The 18375-nt window shown below is 59.2% G+C and overlaps 1 protein-coding gene across 2 annotated transcripts in view; it reads right to left on the reverse strand.

Annotated features, from left to right (window-relative positions):
• Positions 1 to 1123: 1123 nt before the first annotated feature.
• The window catches only part of ABR (ABR activator of RhoGEF and GTPase), a 175248-nt gene continuing 157996 nt past the window's right edge, over positions 1124 to 18375 (reverse strand). For both annotated transcript variants that reach the window (XM_027625396.2, XM_027625397.2), the window contains exons 17-23: positions 10243 to 10302; positions 9852 to 9961; positions 9136 to 9275; positions 7993 to 8127; positions 6896 to 7001; positions 4512 to 4662; positions 1124 to 3832 (exon numbers count right to left, since the gene is read on the reverse strand). In XM_027625396.2, the coding sequence (XP_027481197.2) occupies positions 3749 to 3832; positions 4512 to 4662; positions 6896 to 7001; positions 7993 to 8127; positions 9136 to 9275; positions 9852 to 9961; positions 10243 to 10302 (786 nt within the window). In that variant the 3' untranslated portion in view covers positions 1124 to 3748. The remainder of the gene's footprint in view (positions 3833 to 4511; positions 4663 to 6895; positions 7002 to 7992; positions 8128 to 9135; positions 9276 to 9851; positions 9962 to 10242; positions 10303 to 18375) is intronic.

Below are 18375 nucleotides of genomic sequence, written 5' to 3' on the forward strand. Positions count from 1 at the left end.
CCCAACCAGAATTCAGGCTTGGCTGGGACATCCAGATGTCCAGGTTTATGTGTGTGAGTGAGAATGTCAAACAGCCGGTAACCCCTTCCTCTGGCCGCGCCTGCCGCTTCCTGGGCAATGAATGTGAGCTGACGCACAGGGCTTATGTCCTTCTGTGGTGGAGTCTAAGTAATATCCAGCCCAGTCTCACAGGTATGAGGCTTCACTGCTCCTCAGCTAGCTGGAGTATCCTCAGAGGCCTGGGGACAAAGTCAGGAGTGTTTCCTATACTGTCCCTAAGTAAGTCACCTCTAAGCACTTGGAGGGCAGGAACAGACGCTCCTGGCTGGCAGCTGTCAAAGTGCCTGGATGCCTGGCGTCTTCCACCAGCCGGCCTAGCAGGGAGGGTCCCAGTGTGCTGAACGAGGCCCAGAAATGCTGCCTTTCGGACTGCCTTGGAGGCAGATGAGCCCTCGGGCTGTCAGTAGCCATCATTTCAATAAGCCAAGCGTCGTCCACATGGACTATTCAATCAAGAAAGGAGATGAATAGTTTCCTGTTTTAGATGGCTAAGGAGTCAGTATGAGCTCATAAACCAAAACACCAATTTTCAGAGACATCTGTTCCTGATCTCCAGAATAAACATAGTGTCCAATGGCTTAGGCTGAGAACCTATATTAACCCCACTGGCTCTCCTAAAGGGAGGCCGGGCCCCCTAGGGGATCCAGCCTCTCCAACAATCAGACTAGGCCAAAAGGCTGCCCCAAAGACGCCCACTTCCAAGGAAAATGTAGAGAAAAGTTTGCATAAAATAAGAAGCCTCCACTTGGATCGACAACTTTCTGCCATGTCTCGGGGGGATACTGATGGCCAGGTCTTCGGTGGGGTGTTTGTCCTTCATGAAAGGAATCTTGCTGGTGACTGACTTGGAGGCCTCTGTGAAGCACAAGGAGGGGGCTCAGGCTCACCTCCCCCATCCCCCCAAACTGCCACAGTCCCCACAGGCCAAAGGGAAGCTCAGGGGAAGTTAACTAGGTGCATAGATTCCTGGAAACTCACATCTGGAGACAGCTGGAAGAGTTACTTAGATTGGTGGTCTTCCTTGGACTACTGAGTATACAAATGTCCACACCAGAGGGCTGAGTTGTGTGCAAATGTTGGGGCTTTGCATTTTTTTTTTATTAACATTTTCCTCTCATGTGGTTTACATCAATTTATAATAATCTCTACATAAGTTGAAACAGAACATAGACCAAAAAAAAAAAAAATATATCCTTACCAACTTATTAAAGTCAGATATTAATGAAGGTTCCCACCCTACCTGTATCAGCAAAAACTGGCAGCCCACAGCCGTTGCCAGCAGGGACAGGCGTCCCTGTGCCCCCATGGCCTGTCTGCTGGGCTCCCATCGGCATAGCCTGCCCTGCTGGGCACAGTGGTCGGGGGTTCTGGGCTGCATGGTCCCTGACTCTCGGGACAACCCATGGGCTCCTTCCTTGGTGCAGCTTAGTCCATGTCTGGTACCTGCCCCTCCCCACCCTGGGGGTGGAATTCATAAATATTCTGAGCCTTTTGCATTCCCTCAGCCCCTTCAGCCTTCCTCCCTAAGTCAGCTTGGGGGCTGTGGTAGCTACCTGATGCCGAGAAGCAAACCTCTTGTTTCGGGGAGGTGGGAGACACCCATTTGGGGCTGTATTTAGCTCTAGCTGGGCCTCCAGTTCACTACCATCAATGGCTTTGAAGCGAGAACCTTCCATGCCACACACCAACTCCTGAGTGCTGAGCAGAGACTTCAGGGATGATCACAGGCTGGGATCTTTAGACTCAAGTGGTGGTCTTTCTCCACCTCCTGTCCCAGGCCGCAGGGCTCCTTGCTAAGCTGCTAGCAGACAGCTACGTGGGCAGAATCGTTTCCCTCTTCTTAGGCATTTCTTTCCTCTGGTGTGCACACAACGTGCACCGTTCTGCCCAAGACTGGGCCATGGGTGTAAACACCCTGGGAAAGTGCCCCGCCTCTCACCGAGCCGGTGCTATGGCTTTAGGGCCAGCAAACTTTTCTTTAGAACTTAGCCTGAGCACAAGCTGAAGGAGGTGTTCTCTCCAACCCGGAGGGCCTAGAATCTGCTCTCTGCCACCGAGGAGAGCCAGAAAGCTGTGTGTTCAAGCCCCCGCCACCCGGAAGCGTTTGCCCTCCCAGGCCAGCGGCTCAGATGGGAGAAAACTGCGCTTGGAGGATATGCCTCATTCCTTTCTGGCATGGAGAGGTGGGCCTCAGAGTTGGGACTAGAACCTGCTGATCCTCTTCTCTGGAGCAGGGTATCGTCAAGGAATGTCCCCAGCAAAACCCAGTCCCAAGAGAGGCAGGTGCTCGTGACTCCCCAATACCTGGGGGTTTCCTAGAGTTCACCCTACAGGCCACATCTGGAAGCTGTGGGCAGGGAGGCAGCACCATGGTGGCTGGTTACTGGGGCCCGCGCCGGTCTCGGCCAGGCCCCGGAGCACACGTGGCCGTGGGGGTCGCCCCGTGGCAGTTGCGTGGCTGTGGAGGATTGTACAGTCTAAGGCAAAGGCACCGCAGGGTACGCGTGGTGCCTCAAAGGGCTGCCTCCTGGGCGGAGCCTGCCTGTTTCCGGACACCTGCTTCAGCCATATTCGTTGCGCTCCTACAGACCTGGCTCCCCTAGAAAAGCCACTAGAATGCCTTGCTGCCGAGAGCTGCTTTCCCACAACTTCGGGCCCCCAGTGCTCTGCGGCACCCCTCTGAATGTTCCACCTGTCTTGTTCGCTCGGTGGCCCGACTCCCCCGCCTTCCCCCATTCGTGACCCTCTGGCTCTCTTGATATCAGGTCACTTGTGAGTCTTGACACTCAAAGGAAATAGAACACCAGGGGAAAAGGAACTGAAAAGCAGAAGAAACAGTCAAAGATGCCTCACTAGGAGGCAGGAGATAGAACAGATTAAACCCCAGAAATGGAGATTGTCAGGTGGAAATTCCAGAGATCGGCTCTGTAGCTCTGTGCTAAGCTGAGGATTAGTGTGAGGCTGTCTCCCTGTCCAACATTTGCACAGGCAGCAAGGCCAAGCAGGTGTGCTTCCGCAGGTGGCGGATGGGTGAGGGGGACCGGGGGGGGCCGGGGGGGGGCAGCAGGCACAGCCTCAGATGGGCCACTGCTGCTGCCGCCCACGGCCTCCTCGGCTCCCAGAGTGATGGAGCGAAAACCAAGGCTGCACATGCATGTGGCAGGCTGGGAGGAAGGGGAGGGTGGAGGCAAACCGAGGGGACGCTGCCCGGAGACTGCAATCTGGGAAGCAGGGCCAAGAGAGGATAAGCTGGCCGCAGTGACAGAGCGCAAAATAAAAGCCCTTGGACTGACCGGGGGCAGGGGGCGGGGAGGCAAGTGTCGGAGGAACTGAAAGAACAAAGCAGGCTGTCCGTATGCCATACTGGGCCGGTCACTACCATTTCTGCAGGACAAACAGGCAGGAAACCGTTCCCCAACGGCACGGGGCATGAGACACAACTAGAGGGAGAGAGTGCAGGGCCCAGGGCGCGGCGCTGAGGCTGGGGGCGGCTGCTTTGTACAGGGCGGCATGGAAGATGCACGGATTCCAGTTCGGGGAAATCGGTATCCCTTGGAGGCTGGAGCACTGGGTTTGGGAGTTTTCGATGGGAGTCTTTCAAGTCCGTGTTGGGCCCCCTGGCTGGAGAGGCCGGCCCGGGTCGCCCCCCCCCCCCCCGCCCCCAGCGGCTCCCGCCTTGGGCTACACGTCAGTGGAGAAGTACAGTGTGGTTCCGCTTCAGTTCTGCGAAGGAAATGGGGGGGTGCTGCAGGTAGTAGAGGAGGACCTGGACCTGTTGGGGGGGGACAGGGGAGACTCAGGCTGGGCTCCTTGGCCTCCTGGCCCTCCTCCCATCTGCCAAGAAGAAGCGGTCGCCCGGGGTCCCCTCTGTGCCACCCCATCCCTGCCCCCAGGCCATCTCAGGCCACTGGCCCCCCCACCCCCCAGCAGTCCGGGGGGGTGTGCCCATTGGCAGCGGTAGAGGGCACCTCGGGGCAGAGGGCTGGGAAGCCTGCGGCCACCTCCCCAACCTCAGTCGGAAGCTTCCGACCTGCTCCAGAGGTTGGCTTTGGCTGGGCAGCCCTGCCTCCAGCCCGGACTCTGACCTGAAATCTTGTAGGGACTCCAAAGACGCTTCCTCATCCTGGAAGCAATCCTAGAGCTTCCACACGGGAGGACAAGGCCCCCAGAGGTCTCCTCGGCCCTGAGCTTGCCGTCCGAGACTGCGGCACTCCACCCAGGACTGCAGTCAGCACCAGGGGTCCCCCGGACCCGGGCTCACGCTTCTTTTTGTTTTGTTTTGGTCTTGGAGGCGGGACTGTCCGGAGCCTTGCCTCCCCGGTGGACATCCTACAGACCATCCACCCAGCAGCTCAGCAGGGACGGGCCGTGGGACTCGGAGCTGCTCTCTCTCCGCCCCCGCGGGGAAGCCCGCTGTGCAGCCCGAGCAGCCCAGGCCGTGCCGGTGGTACCTGGGCCATGACCATCATGGGACCAGATGTCTGCAGCCGACGTGAGGTGTGCTTTGCTCTCCACTTCCGACGGTCCTCAGTACGTGGGGGCCAAAACACAGTAGCCAGGTTGTGAAGGGACATTTTGTTGATGGGTTCCTTCTCAGCAACCCTGAAAGGTGTGGGCGGGGGGAGGGAGAGAAAAAAAAGACATTTCTCAGCAGCCACTCGGAGCTCCAGACGCTTGGCCTGAGCTATAAGAACTGCTGGGACAAATCCCAGAAGGTGGGTACTAAGCCAGTGGACCCCGTCTCCAGCTCTGTCCCAGGAGCTGCATTCCTAGCTCCTGGGGCCACCCCTTGATGGTGAACTGCCAAAGCCAGAAGGACCTGCTCCACCTCCTTCCCCCTCGAAGAGGATGACGTGCCTGACTCAAGAACCTTCCTTGTCCCCGCTCATCACAGCCCCGTACAGACCAAGACCTTGAAGTACAGAGGTGGGACGTGACTTGCCCGAGGTCACACGGCTCACCAGTGGCAGAGCTGGGGTCTGACCCCACACCATCTGCCTCCAGAGCCCGTGCTCTCCCCAGGGTCAACCGAGCTGCCGCGAGTGGCCTCGGGGGGTGGGGGTTCAGCTGTGGGGCGCGGGGGGGGGTGCGTGGCAGGGGCCAGAGGAGGGGGCCGCGGCTCTAGCAGCAGTTGCGAACTAGACCCCGGGCTCTGCTGAGGCTGTGCTGAGGCAAGACAGCCCTGATCCCAGATGGAGCCCGGGGGCTGTTCTCCTGTGCCTTTCCAGAAGGGTCTTCCCCACGGGACCCCAGAGTTCCCTCCCTTTGTATCTTTCTCTGCTTCTCTTGTTCAGTAGATATTTCCCCTGAGTGACAGCAGGGGCTGCCATCTATGGCTGGCGTCCAGGCACACCCAGTACCACCCAACACATCACAGAGGCCCTGGGCCTTCGTGAGGCCCAGGAAATGTTTCTGGGGCTGAGACCACTCCCCCCGAGCAGCACCCCCCCCCCCACTCCCAACTATACTGGCGCGCATGCTTACTGCTTTGGAAACGGACACTTACATGCCAGGAGGTAGCTGTGCAGCTGGCCAGCCCCTCTCCACACACACGCACGCACACCAGCGCACGCACACACACCAGCACACACCCCCATGCGTGTGCATGCACACCAGCACACACCCACACGTGTGCACGCACACACCAGCACACACCCACACGCGTGCACACCAGCACACGCATGCCAACACACACACACACACACACACACACACACACACTCACACCAGCCTGGGGCCCAGATGTGGGAACAGACTGTGCCCGGTTCCCAGGGTGAAAAACCTAATGAACTTGCCCTTCCCACTCCTCCTCTGCCTGTCCTCCCCACAGTGCTCGCCAAACTACGGGAACTGGTTGGGGCTCAGTTCCAGCCAAACCAGAGGGAAAATGATGACATGATGGGTAAAATAGGACCGCGGCCGCAGGCATTTCCAGGTCTCCACTGGCCTTCACGAGCTGGCCTGGCTGAGCCACAGCCCGCAGCATGGGCCTGAGGCCTGGAACTGAGCTCAGGGAGGACCGGACCCACTGTGTGGTCCCAGCTCAGGGGGCTCCCTGGTCCCACGTGGCAAGTGGATTGAAGGGACACCAGGAAGCTTTCCCTCCCCACTTACACCCGGACCAGTGCTGGGCTCAAAAGTGAGTGGCGAGGACACCGTGGGGGCCGGCTTCAGTTCTGGGCTTTGCTGCAGGTAGCAGCTTGAGCAGCTCTCAGTCGGACCCCACAACAGAAGGGGTGGGGGAGAAGGCGGGAGGGGACTTAGCTTAGAACTTGGGACATGTGCCTTCCAAGGACAGAGACGTTGCCAACCCTAAGCAAAGCCCTGCTGGGCTGGGGCTCAGTTTCCCTGTCTGTTAGATGAGGTGCAGGTCAAGACCAGCGGGTTGCAAACTTTGGACTGTGACCCACAGCAAACACACTTTACGTTATAACCCAGGACGCACAAGTGTGTGTAACCGAACCGAACGACACGCACGCTACGGCTTGCAGCGTCCCCTAGGCTGTCCGTTCCCTTCCGTTTAAAACTGTGAAGTGGACCGAAGGACCACGAACTGCAAGATCCATCCACAGTCCGTGGCTCTGGCACTGCCTTCTAAGCAGCATATGACCGATGTGTGAGGCTGCTATTAGGACCCAGATATTTCTCAAAACAGAAGAATTTGAAGGCAAGAGTTTGAAAAGCAAACTCTTACCCTGTGATGGATGACCCAGCAGAGGCCAGCACCCATGAGGAAGAGCCGAGGGGCTGGGACACCAGGCAGATGTGTCCTCCCCCGCAGGGGCCTGAGCTGGGCTCCCTGGCCCCTCCCCCCGGCCAGGCCCCAGCTCATTACCTTTTCAAGTGTTCCAGCAGGAAGAGGAAGGTGATGAGGTTGGGGTCGGGCAGGGTGCGGAGCAGGTGCATCATGCAGTTTTCCTTGGCAGCAGGGTCTGACAGGGCTGTGGGGAGAGCGGGGCTAGGGTGGGGCTCGGCTCCCAGGCGGGGAGGCCCGAGCCAGCGCCCCCATGGTCAGGAGGCTGTGGGTCACTGAGGGAGAGCCCAGGCTGCAGGGGTGAAGGGAGCAGACCCTGCAGGGAAGGAAGGGCCTGGTATCTTCCCAAGGGTGGGCTATGAACAGCTGGTTCCTGTAGAAGCCCCCACCCGTGGCCTGCAGCTCAGTCAGGAGGCAGGATGGCGGAGAGTGGGCACCCTCCTGCCCCTCCCGCCCCTCCCGCAGCTCTTGCCATGCCCCGCCCTGCCGGGGTCTAGGAGGCAAAGTTTAGGGCAATGAGGACACCGCTTTGAACGTTTCCTCTCTTTCAACTGCCTCTGATGCTAGAGTAGGCAGTGAACAGCCTTCCAAGGGGTTCCTCACTCCCTGTGGTGGCTGAAGCCCTGATCTGCCCCGGGAGGAGGGGGGGGGGAGGAGGCAGGGGGGCGTGTGAGGAAGCAGAGGGGAGGCAGGAGGGAGGCGGCCAGGCCAGGGGGGTGGCGGCTGGAACCCCGCCTCTCCAGCGGAGGCCCTCAGCTTCGGGCCCCCCCCCCCCTCCCCAGGGCATCCATGAGAGTGGGAGGGTGCTCCTCTGGAAGGCTGGGCGCTGGCCACCTCCAGTGCACTCCGGCCGGGCTCGTCTGGCTCTGGGATGCTGGCCCTGACCACCCACCTCAGGGCACATTTCCCTGGATGCTCAGCTTTCCAAGCAAGGAGGTCAGTATTCGAGGAAGAAGCACAGAGAGGGGCCATAGGGCCAAGGGGGGAGCGAGGCAGGTGACAGAGGGTCCAGCCTCTGGCTCAGGCCCCAGCGGGTCACACCCCACCGTCTGGGCCACTCAGCCACACCGCCCCAGAGCACTGGGCAGCTCCACAAGCAAGGGAAGCCACGGGTCTCCTGCTCTTCGCTGTCAGGGAGGCCCGGCTCGGCCCAGCCCTCAGTCCCCCCAAAGCCTCACCGATGCCCTCCATGAAGGCTGGGTAGAGTCGGTCTGTGAGGAGGGGCTCGGGCAGCTCCCGGAAGTAGAGCTTCAGGGTGCCGGCAATGGCGTTGATGTCCATGTCACTCAGCATCAGCAGGATGTCCTTGTTATCTGCAGGGGCGGTGCACGATCAGGACTGGGCCCGCCTGAGCCCCGCCCCCTTCCATGCAGTCCTCAGCCAGGCGGGTGGGCCCTGCTCCATCCCACACAACACAGCCGGGGAAGCCCCCTCCCACTCCCTCTCCGCTCAGGATGGAGGCAGCGGCTCAGGTGGTCTGTGACTCAGCCCCGTGGGGGAGGGGAGCCCTGTGCGCCAGTCCAGAGTTCTGCAGCCACACTCACACCACACGTCAGACACCCTCTCTGGAATCTCCCCGCCGCTAAGCCTCTCTCTGGAAGGCCCTGCACATTTTTTTCCACGTAAAATCCTGTTCTGACCAAGCCTCGGCTTCCAGGTTGCACAGAGGCGCCGTCCCCAGCCCCTCACCCCAGGCTCCCGGACCCGGGCCCCGCCTCGGCTCCCATGGCATCAGCCCTGCCCGGCCAGTTCAGGCTTCCTGGCTACCGCAGCCTGACCCAGCCAGATGGGGGAGAGAAGCACCAGAAAGGGCAGGCCCCACCACGTTGGGGTCTACAGAGCTAGACAGCAATGCCCCTCCCAAAGGGCGCTCAGGGCTCTGGAGGCAGCAGAGGGGAGCCCGAGCCAGCCCAGGTTCGAAGCCCTTCAGTGTCCTCACCGCCCCCCCAGGCACCAGGGAGCTAGCGAGAAAGCCAGGAACACTGGAGTAAGAAAGATCTGAGTTGAAAGAAGGCGCAAAACCTACAAGCTGGGCAATCCTGAGCAAGTGACGTGGCCTCTCTGAGCTTCAGTTCCTTATCTGGACCAGTGCGTAAGGGACTGGAGGGGCGGGGGTTCCACGAGAGAACAAGGCAGATTCCTTGCATCAGAGACTCAGAGATGGCCCAGCGCATGCCACACTGGACCGCCATTCACAGAACAAGGCCCCTCTGCCATCGGCGACTTGGGGCCTCTCTGGAGAAGGCGTCTGGTGCTCCCGGGCTCCCAGGAGGGGGGCGCCCTCTCCCCACCGCTGCCCCAGTGGGGCCTCCCGCACTCACTGGCATCGAAGACAGCCTTCAGCGCCTGGATGTCCGTGGCTACCCCCGATATCCGGTAGATGCCGACCTCCTCGATGCCTCTCTTCTCCACCTCCTCCACACACTGCCGCACGATATAGGGCACCTTGGAGCGCTCCCGCCTGGGGGGGAGGGGCTGTGAGGGGGGGGCGGAGGGCCTCCCCTCCCCGCCATGGCTGGCCACCGGCGGCAGGACAGAGGGGACAAAGGCAGGAGAAGGTTTGGGAGACAAGCCCAAAGACTCTGAGACAAGAATGTTCCTGAGAACACAGAGCTCAGCTTCAAATGCTTATGTGGGACCTACACGTGGTCCCCTGAGGCAGGTGGCCGAGGTCCTGGAGAAAAGGGCAGTGGAGGGGGCGGTGGGGAGCGGAAGGGGGCAGCCCCCCCCGGATTCCCACCTGCTGTGGCCGAGCCTCGACGTGGGGCCTACGTCCTCAGAGCTTTGCATTGACTACAAGAAGCTGCCGCTGGTCCGATGCTCACGGGCCATCTCCCGGTGTTTAAGTGCTGGCTTGTTTACTTCTAAAGCATGTGTGAGCCGGAACCCTACCTCTGCGGGCCACTTCTGGCCTCTGACTGGGCCACCCCTGACTACCGAGCTGGGGGGGGTGACTGCCGAGGGGCCCGGCGGGCAGGGAGGGCTGGGTGGCAGGGGGCTGGCCACCACTCCGGCACCGGGGGGGGGGGGCACCTACTTGGTCACCACGCTGATCTTCACACCAAAGACGCCAGTCTGCTTTTTGGACGGGGTCCTCTTCAGGCTCATATCCCGGCTGGTGAACTTCATGGAGAACTCCACTTTGATCTGGTTGGGAGTGAGGCAGGCACAGGTCCCCCAGGGTCTGAGTGCCTGAGGAGAGCCTCCAAAACACGGGTCCCCTCCCCAGGACGGCTGCCGAGGGCTGCCTCTACCACCCAGGGCTCCCTGAAACACCTATGCGGGGAGGCAGGGGGGAGTGGGAAGGGCATGGGCACAGGGGAGGGGAGAGGAACTGGGCTGAGCGGACAGGGGGCAAGACAGTCGCCCGAGGACAGCAGCCCGGGGCCCACCCACTGTGCGGACGTTTCCTGTCTCTCCCGGCTCACCCCGTTCATCTCAATCACATCCGTGTGCCAGTTCTTGGTTTCTACGGTCTGTGGATCCAACTGCACAGAAAGGAAGAAAAAGGATGTGAGCACGAGGGATGGAGATGGCAGCTCGGGGTGGGGGCGCCTAGAGCCGACGGCTGCTCATAGCGGGCTCAGTGGTCAGGAGGGCAGAACTGGGGCCCGAGGCTTCTCTGGAAATCAGCCCTTCAGGGTGGCGCCAGCCCCCAACCCCTCCCGTCCTGGCTGGTAAAGGACGCCCCAACTCCGTGAAGGAGCTGAGGCACACCAGTAGGCACTCTGGCCCATCCCCCTCTGAGATGGGTATTGTCGCCCACTTCACAGATGCATACACTGAGGCTCACAAATAGGAGGCCGCCGGCTCAACCGCCAGGATTAGAGTCGCCAGGGGGCGCTGTGGCCAGTGCATTTGGAGGTGCTGAATGGGGGCCAGCAGAGGTCAAGGGGCCCATCTCAGGAGTCAGGCTGCCTGGGTCCAAATCCCAGCACTGCCGCTGCCAGGTGTGACCTTGGGAAGTTGTGACCCTGGCTCAGCCTCCTCTGTGTCTTCTGCTCCCTGCAGCCAGTAGCAGAAGCCACCCGGCCGGAAGCCTCCCCGAGATAACTGGGGGTGAGCAGCTGGCCTCCAAGGACGAAAACACTCTGGGGGGGGAAAGCCCCTGGATTGGGCGGGAGCCCCAGGAAGTGGGGAGAGCAGGGGAGGCTCAGAGGCATCCCTCACAGGGGACCGGACGGGACTCGGCTCCTCTGACTCAGGGGCCTTCAGACTGTTTTTCCTTGTGCACCCACATAATGATTTTGAAAAATTATGCACTCCCCAGCACATTTGCAACTCGACATCTGAGTATTTCCAAAGCAAGTTTAAAGAGTTGCAAGGAATATAACTTCCAGGATAATGTAAATATTTACATCTTAAAATAAAACTGTGACATCATTCTTTTCAATGTATTCTGTGGGATCCAATTACCACAGCGATCTGCTACCCGCCATCGTTCATGAGGAAAATACAAGCTCTCCTTTCCCTTGTAGACACCCTGCATTGTTTCTTTTTTCTCCCAAAGAATTTTGTCCTAGTTTGTACTTTTGTCTTAAAGTCTTTTATTCATCACCGTATTATATTTTGCTTCAACAAAAATATCTGTAAGGGGCGTCTGGGTGGCTCGGCCCTTAAGCGTCTGCCGTCTGCCTTCGGCTCAGGTCACGATCTCAGGGTCCTGGGATCGAGCCCCGCATCGGACTCCCTGCTCGGCGGGAAGCCTGCTTCTCCCTCTCCCATTCCCCCTGCTTGTGTTCCCTCTCTCGCTGTGTCTCTCAACCAAATAAATAAAATCTCTAAAAAAAATAAAATCTTAAAAAAAAGGAAGAATCTGCCTATCCTCCCAAGGAGATTGAAAAAAACGCCTTAAAAAAATACCTGTACAAATGGCAATAAAGTACTTCCTGAGACCACAAGACTCCAAATATCCAAGACATGTTCAAGATTAGTTACTAGAATGATTGGCAGCACAAAAAAACACTAACCAGCATGTTACAAATAAGTATTAATAAATATTCAGTAGCAAGGTACCATCTTGGTGGACTTGTGTCTCTTCACAAGGTGGGTAGAACACTTTTTCTGTTTTAATTCTCGTATTTTTTTTTTTGCTAGGGTGGAACTGGGTGCAGCCTCAATATGCTTGAGTGTTGTTGTTTTTTAAGTTGGTTATTTTTTTAGTAATATCCACACCTGATGTGGGGCTTGAACTCACAACCCCGAGTTGCAGGCTCCACTGACTTGAGCCAGCTGGGCGCCCTTGGTTTTGCTTTTAAACACGTATAAGGTGAAACATCTTGTTCACCTAAGTAACTAGGTGGGGCTGAAAATAGTTTTATTATAGCAATGTTATATGATTCTTTAAACTCCTCGTTTGCCTTAAGTTGCATACATACCTATTAGCAAAACTTATATTATTTTTATTATTTTTAAAAAAGATTTTATTTATTTATTTGACAGAGAGCACAAGCAGGGGGAGTGGCAGGCGGAGGGAGAGGGAGAAGCAGGCCCCCTGCTGAGCAAGGAGCCTGATGCGGGGCTTGATCCCAGGACCCCGGGACCATGACCTGAGCAGAAGGCAGACGCTGAACCGATTGAGCCACCCAGGCGCGCCTATTAAAATTTATTTTAAATGATCTCTCAGCTGACAATGTCCATCAGTTCTGTGGCGAGCAAAGAACTGGAAAGCACCTGACTCGTGAACGGATTTGGAACTCGGCCATTGGTGTCTTCAACTTTCTGCACACCTACACCCGCCTTTCATGAGGCCCCGCTGTTGGCCACCTGGGAAGCCTAGGCGCCCCGGGCCTTGCGCCGCAGCGAGCCCTGGGCTCCCCAGCAGGGGAACGGGGCTGAAGGCGGAAAGCCCTTCTCAGGCACATGGCTTTTTGTCAGCGGCACCTATGGGGGCTGAGAGTCCGCAGAGACTGATTCGCTGAAAACTCTCCCTGCCCACGTACCCCCTGGAAAGCCTCTGTGCCCCCTGCCCCCAAGAGCGTGTGCACCCCAGTGTGAAGAGCACTGTTCCAGCAGGCCCACAGTGTGAAGGAAAATGGTCGGGTCAGCCCAGGGTGGCTGGGCCCTGGGGCTTCCTACAGCTTGGGCTAAGTCCTTCTGCACCATCATCCGCACACCAGCTGGGCGCGGGTGGCAGGGGCCCTGGGGTTTGCATGTGGCCCAGCCTCCCACAGTCGGTTCCCTGCCCAGATGAGGGGAGGAATTGAGAAGGGGACCGAGGGAGGGCAGTGTGGACAGACCCCAGCACCTCCTCCAACACCCAAGGGAAGCACGTGGGACTCACCAGCCTGGCTGTGGCCCAGGCTCAATACTCCAGAAGCCTTGGGGCCAGGCGTCCCACTGGGTCCCAAAGGAAGCCCCTGAAATGTCCCTCTCCTGAAATTTTTCTGTCCCAAGCCCTCACCAGGTCTGTGGCACAGGCTGCCCCTTAGGTGCCCCTGCACCTAACGCCCGTCCCGGGACCTGGCACCTCCTGGCAGCCACCACAGACTGAGCCAGGGGGTCCCTCCCTGGGTCCTGGAGTGGTGTCTGGGCACAGCCAAGTGGGGAAGAGCAAGGACCGACAGTCAGGCCTGTCTAGGTCCAAATGTCCGCTCTTCCACTCAACTGTGTGAATTCGGGCAAGTCACTTAAACTTCCCTCAACCTCAACTTCCTCACCGGGGCATCCATACCACCTCAAAGGATGGTTCTGGAAAATCATCACAGAACTAACATATTCTGAGCATTTCCCAGGAGTCTAGCATGAAGACAAACCTTCACATACAGAATCTCAATTGGCGTAACAAGGTTGTGGGGGGGGGGGGCTGTTAGCTTTTTATGCTCCCATTTTATGGACGAGAATACTGAGGCTTAACGAGACTAGGGAACTTGCTCAATGCCACACATCTAGGAAGTGAGAGCTGGGGTCCAAGACCGAGTGTCCCTGACTCGCCCACTCTGCTAACCCAGCAAGAGAAGGTGTAATGCACCTTGCCTGGTGTCTGCGCCTCTCGGTGACAAGGCATCTGCTCTTTCCGGTATTTATTTAGAAAGGAGGCATCAGGGCCTCTTCCAGTATAATTCTGCCACTCTTTCCCTCCCCACTGCTTCCGTCCTAGCTGCCGAGCAGCAACCTTACATTTTCCTGGGGGCACGTGAGATACAGGAAAGGCAAATGCTGCTGCTAAGGCCCGGTTCTTGGCCTGCTTCTCTTCCAGGAAGCCTTCCTTGGAGAACTCCAGGCCTCAGGCCTTCGGTTCTCCTCGGCCTTCCCGCCGCAAGGACGCTGTCCCTCTGCAGCTGGCTGGCATCCTCCCACCTGTCTGGGGCCAGGGCTGAGTCAGGTGGCACTTCTGTGTTTTACTGTGAGTCCCCACCACTGCCATCTCCCGGATCTCCTCGGCAGGTGCGGCCCTGGTGCGCTCGAGGGAGGCCGGCCTAGCCCCTCAGTGCCCCGACCATGAAGTTCTGTCTCCCAGCAGACCAGCAGCCTCCAGAAACCAAGGCTATTTTCAGGATGTCACTTAAATACAGAGAAGGGAGGGTGAGGAGTGGAGAGGGACATGGCACATTTTCCAGAGAAATGATGCTGCCTGAGCTGCTGTGGCTATTTATAACCCCTGGGAAATGTGGACTCTGCTATTTCCTGATTAGATTAGTGCCGGCGGCGGAAGAGCCAGCCCCCAGGATGTCCGTGGACAGAACACCTGACCGCTGACCCTCCAGTCCCAGCAGATAGGTGCCACCCCCCGGCCTTGGGCAGCGGGTATCGGGGCGATGCCAGATCGCCCGAGGGAGGGAGGGAGATGGGGCTGCGAAGGGCCAGGCTGGGGGAGACCCCCAGGGGGCCCCTCCTTCACCCCACAGGTAAGACACACACGGTTGGGGCTCCCCCAAGGTGGGGCACAGGCAAGAGACAGAAAGGAGCCATAGGACATCCTAGAGAAAGTTCCGGGTGGGCCACACACCGCCGCGGGGAGCGGCTCAGTTATGTTCTGTTTGCTTGTGTCTTTAGACTCGGTCAGGTTATGGCTGCCAAGGAGACACGGCTGACCTTGGGGACTGATGTCCGCAAGAGAACTGCCAGGTCATTTGCAACAAAATCCTGAGCCCACGTAAGGAGACGGAGACACATGTTCTCAGAGAGAATCTGGCAGGTGGTTGGGGAGCTGCTTCCCCAGCCTTGAACCTAGGACAGGAAAGCCCAGCGGCCTCGAGGGGGGCACTGGGAGGATCTGAGGACAGGAGGGCAGGGGAGGATGCTCTGTGCTCCCCCCGGGCATCCTCTGGTTGGTGGGTGCACCTCGCTCCTGCAGGAACATCCTTACGGGCCTTTAGGCCTAAGCCCTTCCTCCCAGCCCGTTTGTCGCCAGCACATCTCCTTCCCTCTGGCTCAAGGGCTGTTCGTGACCACCTCCCAGTGCCTGGGGTTTCAGAGGCACCAGCCAGTTTGGGGTCCCTGTTCTCACTCCCCTGAGTAGATGACACGGCCCACGGTCAAACCTGGGTCCTTCTGATGGTGGGGCCACAGCCTTCCCACTATACTGCACTCCTGCAGGCACACAGCTTGCCCCAAAGTCTTCTGGTGATTTGTGCCACGGCCCCTTCCCACACGCCCTCACATGGGGCCCGTGGTGGCACCGCACCGTCTGGGCTGCGAGGCACAGAGCAGTCCTCAGAGTGTTACTTCGAGCCCTCCGCTTCCCCTCCCTCCCCAGAAGCCTCTTGGCGCTGGGCCCCTGCCCTCAGCACCGCACTCTGTCATTTCCCCAGCGCAGGCCTGAGGCCCCGAGGAGCCCACTGATCCCTGACCTGTCCCCGCGGGCCTGGCTTCCCGCTTTCTGTCGCTCCTCCGAGGCCCTTCCCTTGGCTTTCTAAGTCCGGGGCCTGGCGTCCTGGGCCTGACCGGGGAGGTGGCATGGACTTCTCTCGAAGCCAGAGCTGTTTCTAGGGCTAATAAAAACGAAGTGCTTCTTTAACAATAAGGGCAATAAATCCAGTCTGCTGGAGCCGAGGCCCTCAGAGGTGAGCGGGGCACTGAAGGGAAGGCAGAGATGGCTGGCCGTGTTCCTGGGGGTGCCTGCCAGAGGCTGAGTGCCGGGCAGTGGAGAGCAGGCCCCGAGCCAGGCGTTCTGTGGTTCCCAGGCCAGTGGCCACGGTGGCGGTCCTGGGCCAGCCTTTTCCTGCCCTCCCCCAAGTGTGTCCACATACTCTGGGCTGGGTCCCCTTGGGACACCAAAGCCAGTCTGTCATTGGGACAGACCGCAGGCGTGAGAGGCACGGCAGGGCTGGCAACAGGGGGACTGGGGAGCGGCCGAGGCCTGCCTCTCCTCCTTCTTGGGAAGGGTACGGGAGGATTCCGTCGACGTGGCTGCTCTGAAGCTCCCAGAGAGGCAGGGGTGGCGGGGGGGGGGGGTGCCAGGGCCTGCAGCCTGGCTTCCGGCGGCAGCAGCTGGGCCGGGGGAGCGCACGGTCAGGCTCGGTGAACTCCTGCCAGCCCAGAGGCTGGCTCCCCCACCATTAGGGCCAAGCAAGCTGGGCTCCCCCAGCCCTCACCCTGCAGGGCCAGGTACCCTCTCCCAGGGCAGCCACACGACAGGCTTGTGCTGACTCTGCAGGCAAAGCACTGGGATCTTGCCTCCCCTCCCCCTGCCCCCCTGGACTTTGAAGTTCTCAGAGGCCCACATATGGAAAGGGTTTAGCAGCTCTGAATGAGGCTTTTATTGAAGCCAGGTTAGCCTCATAGCACCCACTGTGACCTGCCTTCCCCAGCACTCAGCATTCCAGAGTCCCAGTCTGCCCTGTGCCTGCCCCACTTTTAGTCCCTGGGCTGGGCACGGCTGCAGGGAGCACTCAAACCTGGGCTGCTTCGGGAGAAGCCCCCCCCAGTGCTGGGCACATCTCTCCCCGAGCCCAGGGGCCCTGTCCTCCTCGGGGCCGGCCTACGCCCCCACTGCCTTCCCTGTTCCTCAGAGCCTGGACACTTCACCCCAGAACCAGGCCTCAGACAAACAGCCCGGAAGCTGCCTCACCTCAGCTCAGGGCCACGCTGGGGGCACCAGGGTAACGAAGGGAGGGTCACTCTGGCTGCAGCCCGGGGCAGCCCCATCTCCCAAGTCGGGAGTGAAAGGCTGAGGTCCTGAGCAGGAAGCTTCCTGCTAATTGCCACGGGAAGCCTAAGGGCTGGCCTGCGGGACCAGAGTGGGCTCAGCGGCCTCCCTCTGGACTTGGGAGTGCTTCGGTGAGCCTTGTGCAAGTCCTCCTCTGAAGCTGACCTCGCCCTCCCTGCCCAGGCCAGGAACGCGGTCCGGGCACAGAGCCTGTTCCTGAGAATGAGCGGCCCCCGCGAGTCCACCGTCCGTGCCCGCTCTGAGGGGCTTCTCGGTGGGCTCCTGCCCGGCCCCACACTCACTAGATAGCACCAGAAGGAACTGCTCATGTCTCTGAACAGCGTGCTGGGCTGGGTACTCCAGACAGGAAGGCACCCCAGGCAGGGCACCCCGCCCCGCCAGCAGGCTCCATGAGCACCCAGACAACCATGAGCATCCAGCTGAGGAGCCGCCCCGGGGCCTCACAGGGCTCTGGCTCCCCACCCCAGCGGGGCGGCCTGCTGGCTGTCACTCTGGTCACTCTCGGAGCCTCAGTTTCTGCATGTGAAAGGGAGTAGATAATAATAGCCCCTCAGAGCTTATTGCACAGCACGGGCTGAATGACGTCTGGTCCTCAGCCAGGGCTCAAAACGCGACAGCATCGCTCAAACTGGGCTTATGCTCCCCGTGGCTTCCTGCTGCACTTAAATTAAAAGCTGAACTCTTTGCTGGGGCCTGCAACGTCCTATCCCAGCTGGCCACGGTCTGCTCCGTCCAGGGTGCACCCCTGTCCTGAGGCCTCTGCTTCTGAAGATGCCACGGCCACCCCACCAGCCGCAGGGTTTTCACCTTGCCAGTTCCTTTGCCTGGAATGCACTGTCTTGGATCTTTCCAGAATCTTTTTTTTTTTTAATTATTAATTTATTTGAGAGAAAGAGAGCGTGCAGGGGCGGGGAGAGGGGCAGAGGGGTGGAGAAAGAGAGTCTAAAGCAGACTCTGCACCAAGCACGGAGCCCAACACAGGGCTCGATCTCACCACCCTGAGATCCGGACCCAAGGTGAAACCAAGAATCGGACGCCCAACCAACAGGCGCCCCCAGAATCCTTCTTGTCACTTAAATCTTAGTTCAAAATTACCTCTTCCAGCATGGCCTCTCCCTCCCCATTACTCTCTAGTCCATTACCCAATTTTATGTTCCCCCCAGCACTTGTCCAGCCTGAAACGATCTTATTTATTGCCTGACCCCTTCTGTAGACAAAGTTCCATGAGATTAAGGGTTCTCTGCCTCCCGCCTCTGGAGTGCCCGGTACATGGAAGGTGCCCATCAATATTCAGGGACCAAATGAATGAAACGGGATGTGGGGGATGGAGAGAGCAAAGCCTTCCCACCGAGGCTCCTTTGGGACAGGGGTCAAGAAGCCCCACATTCCTGCTCACCTCTCTTCTCGTGTGTCCAGTGACTGGCTGGCCTTGGCCCAGAGGCAGCCCTGT

The sequence above is a fragment of the Zalophus californianus genome, chromosome 16 (assembly GCF_009762305.2).
Source record: "Zalophus californianus isolate mZalCal1 chromosome 16, mZalCal1.pri.v2, whole genome shotgun sequence".
NCBI classification, from domain to species: Eukaryota; Metazoa; Chordata; class Mammalia; order Carnivora; family Otariidae; genus Zalophus; species Zalophus californianus.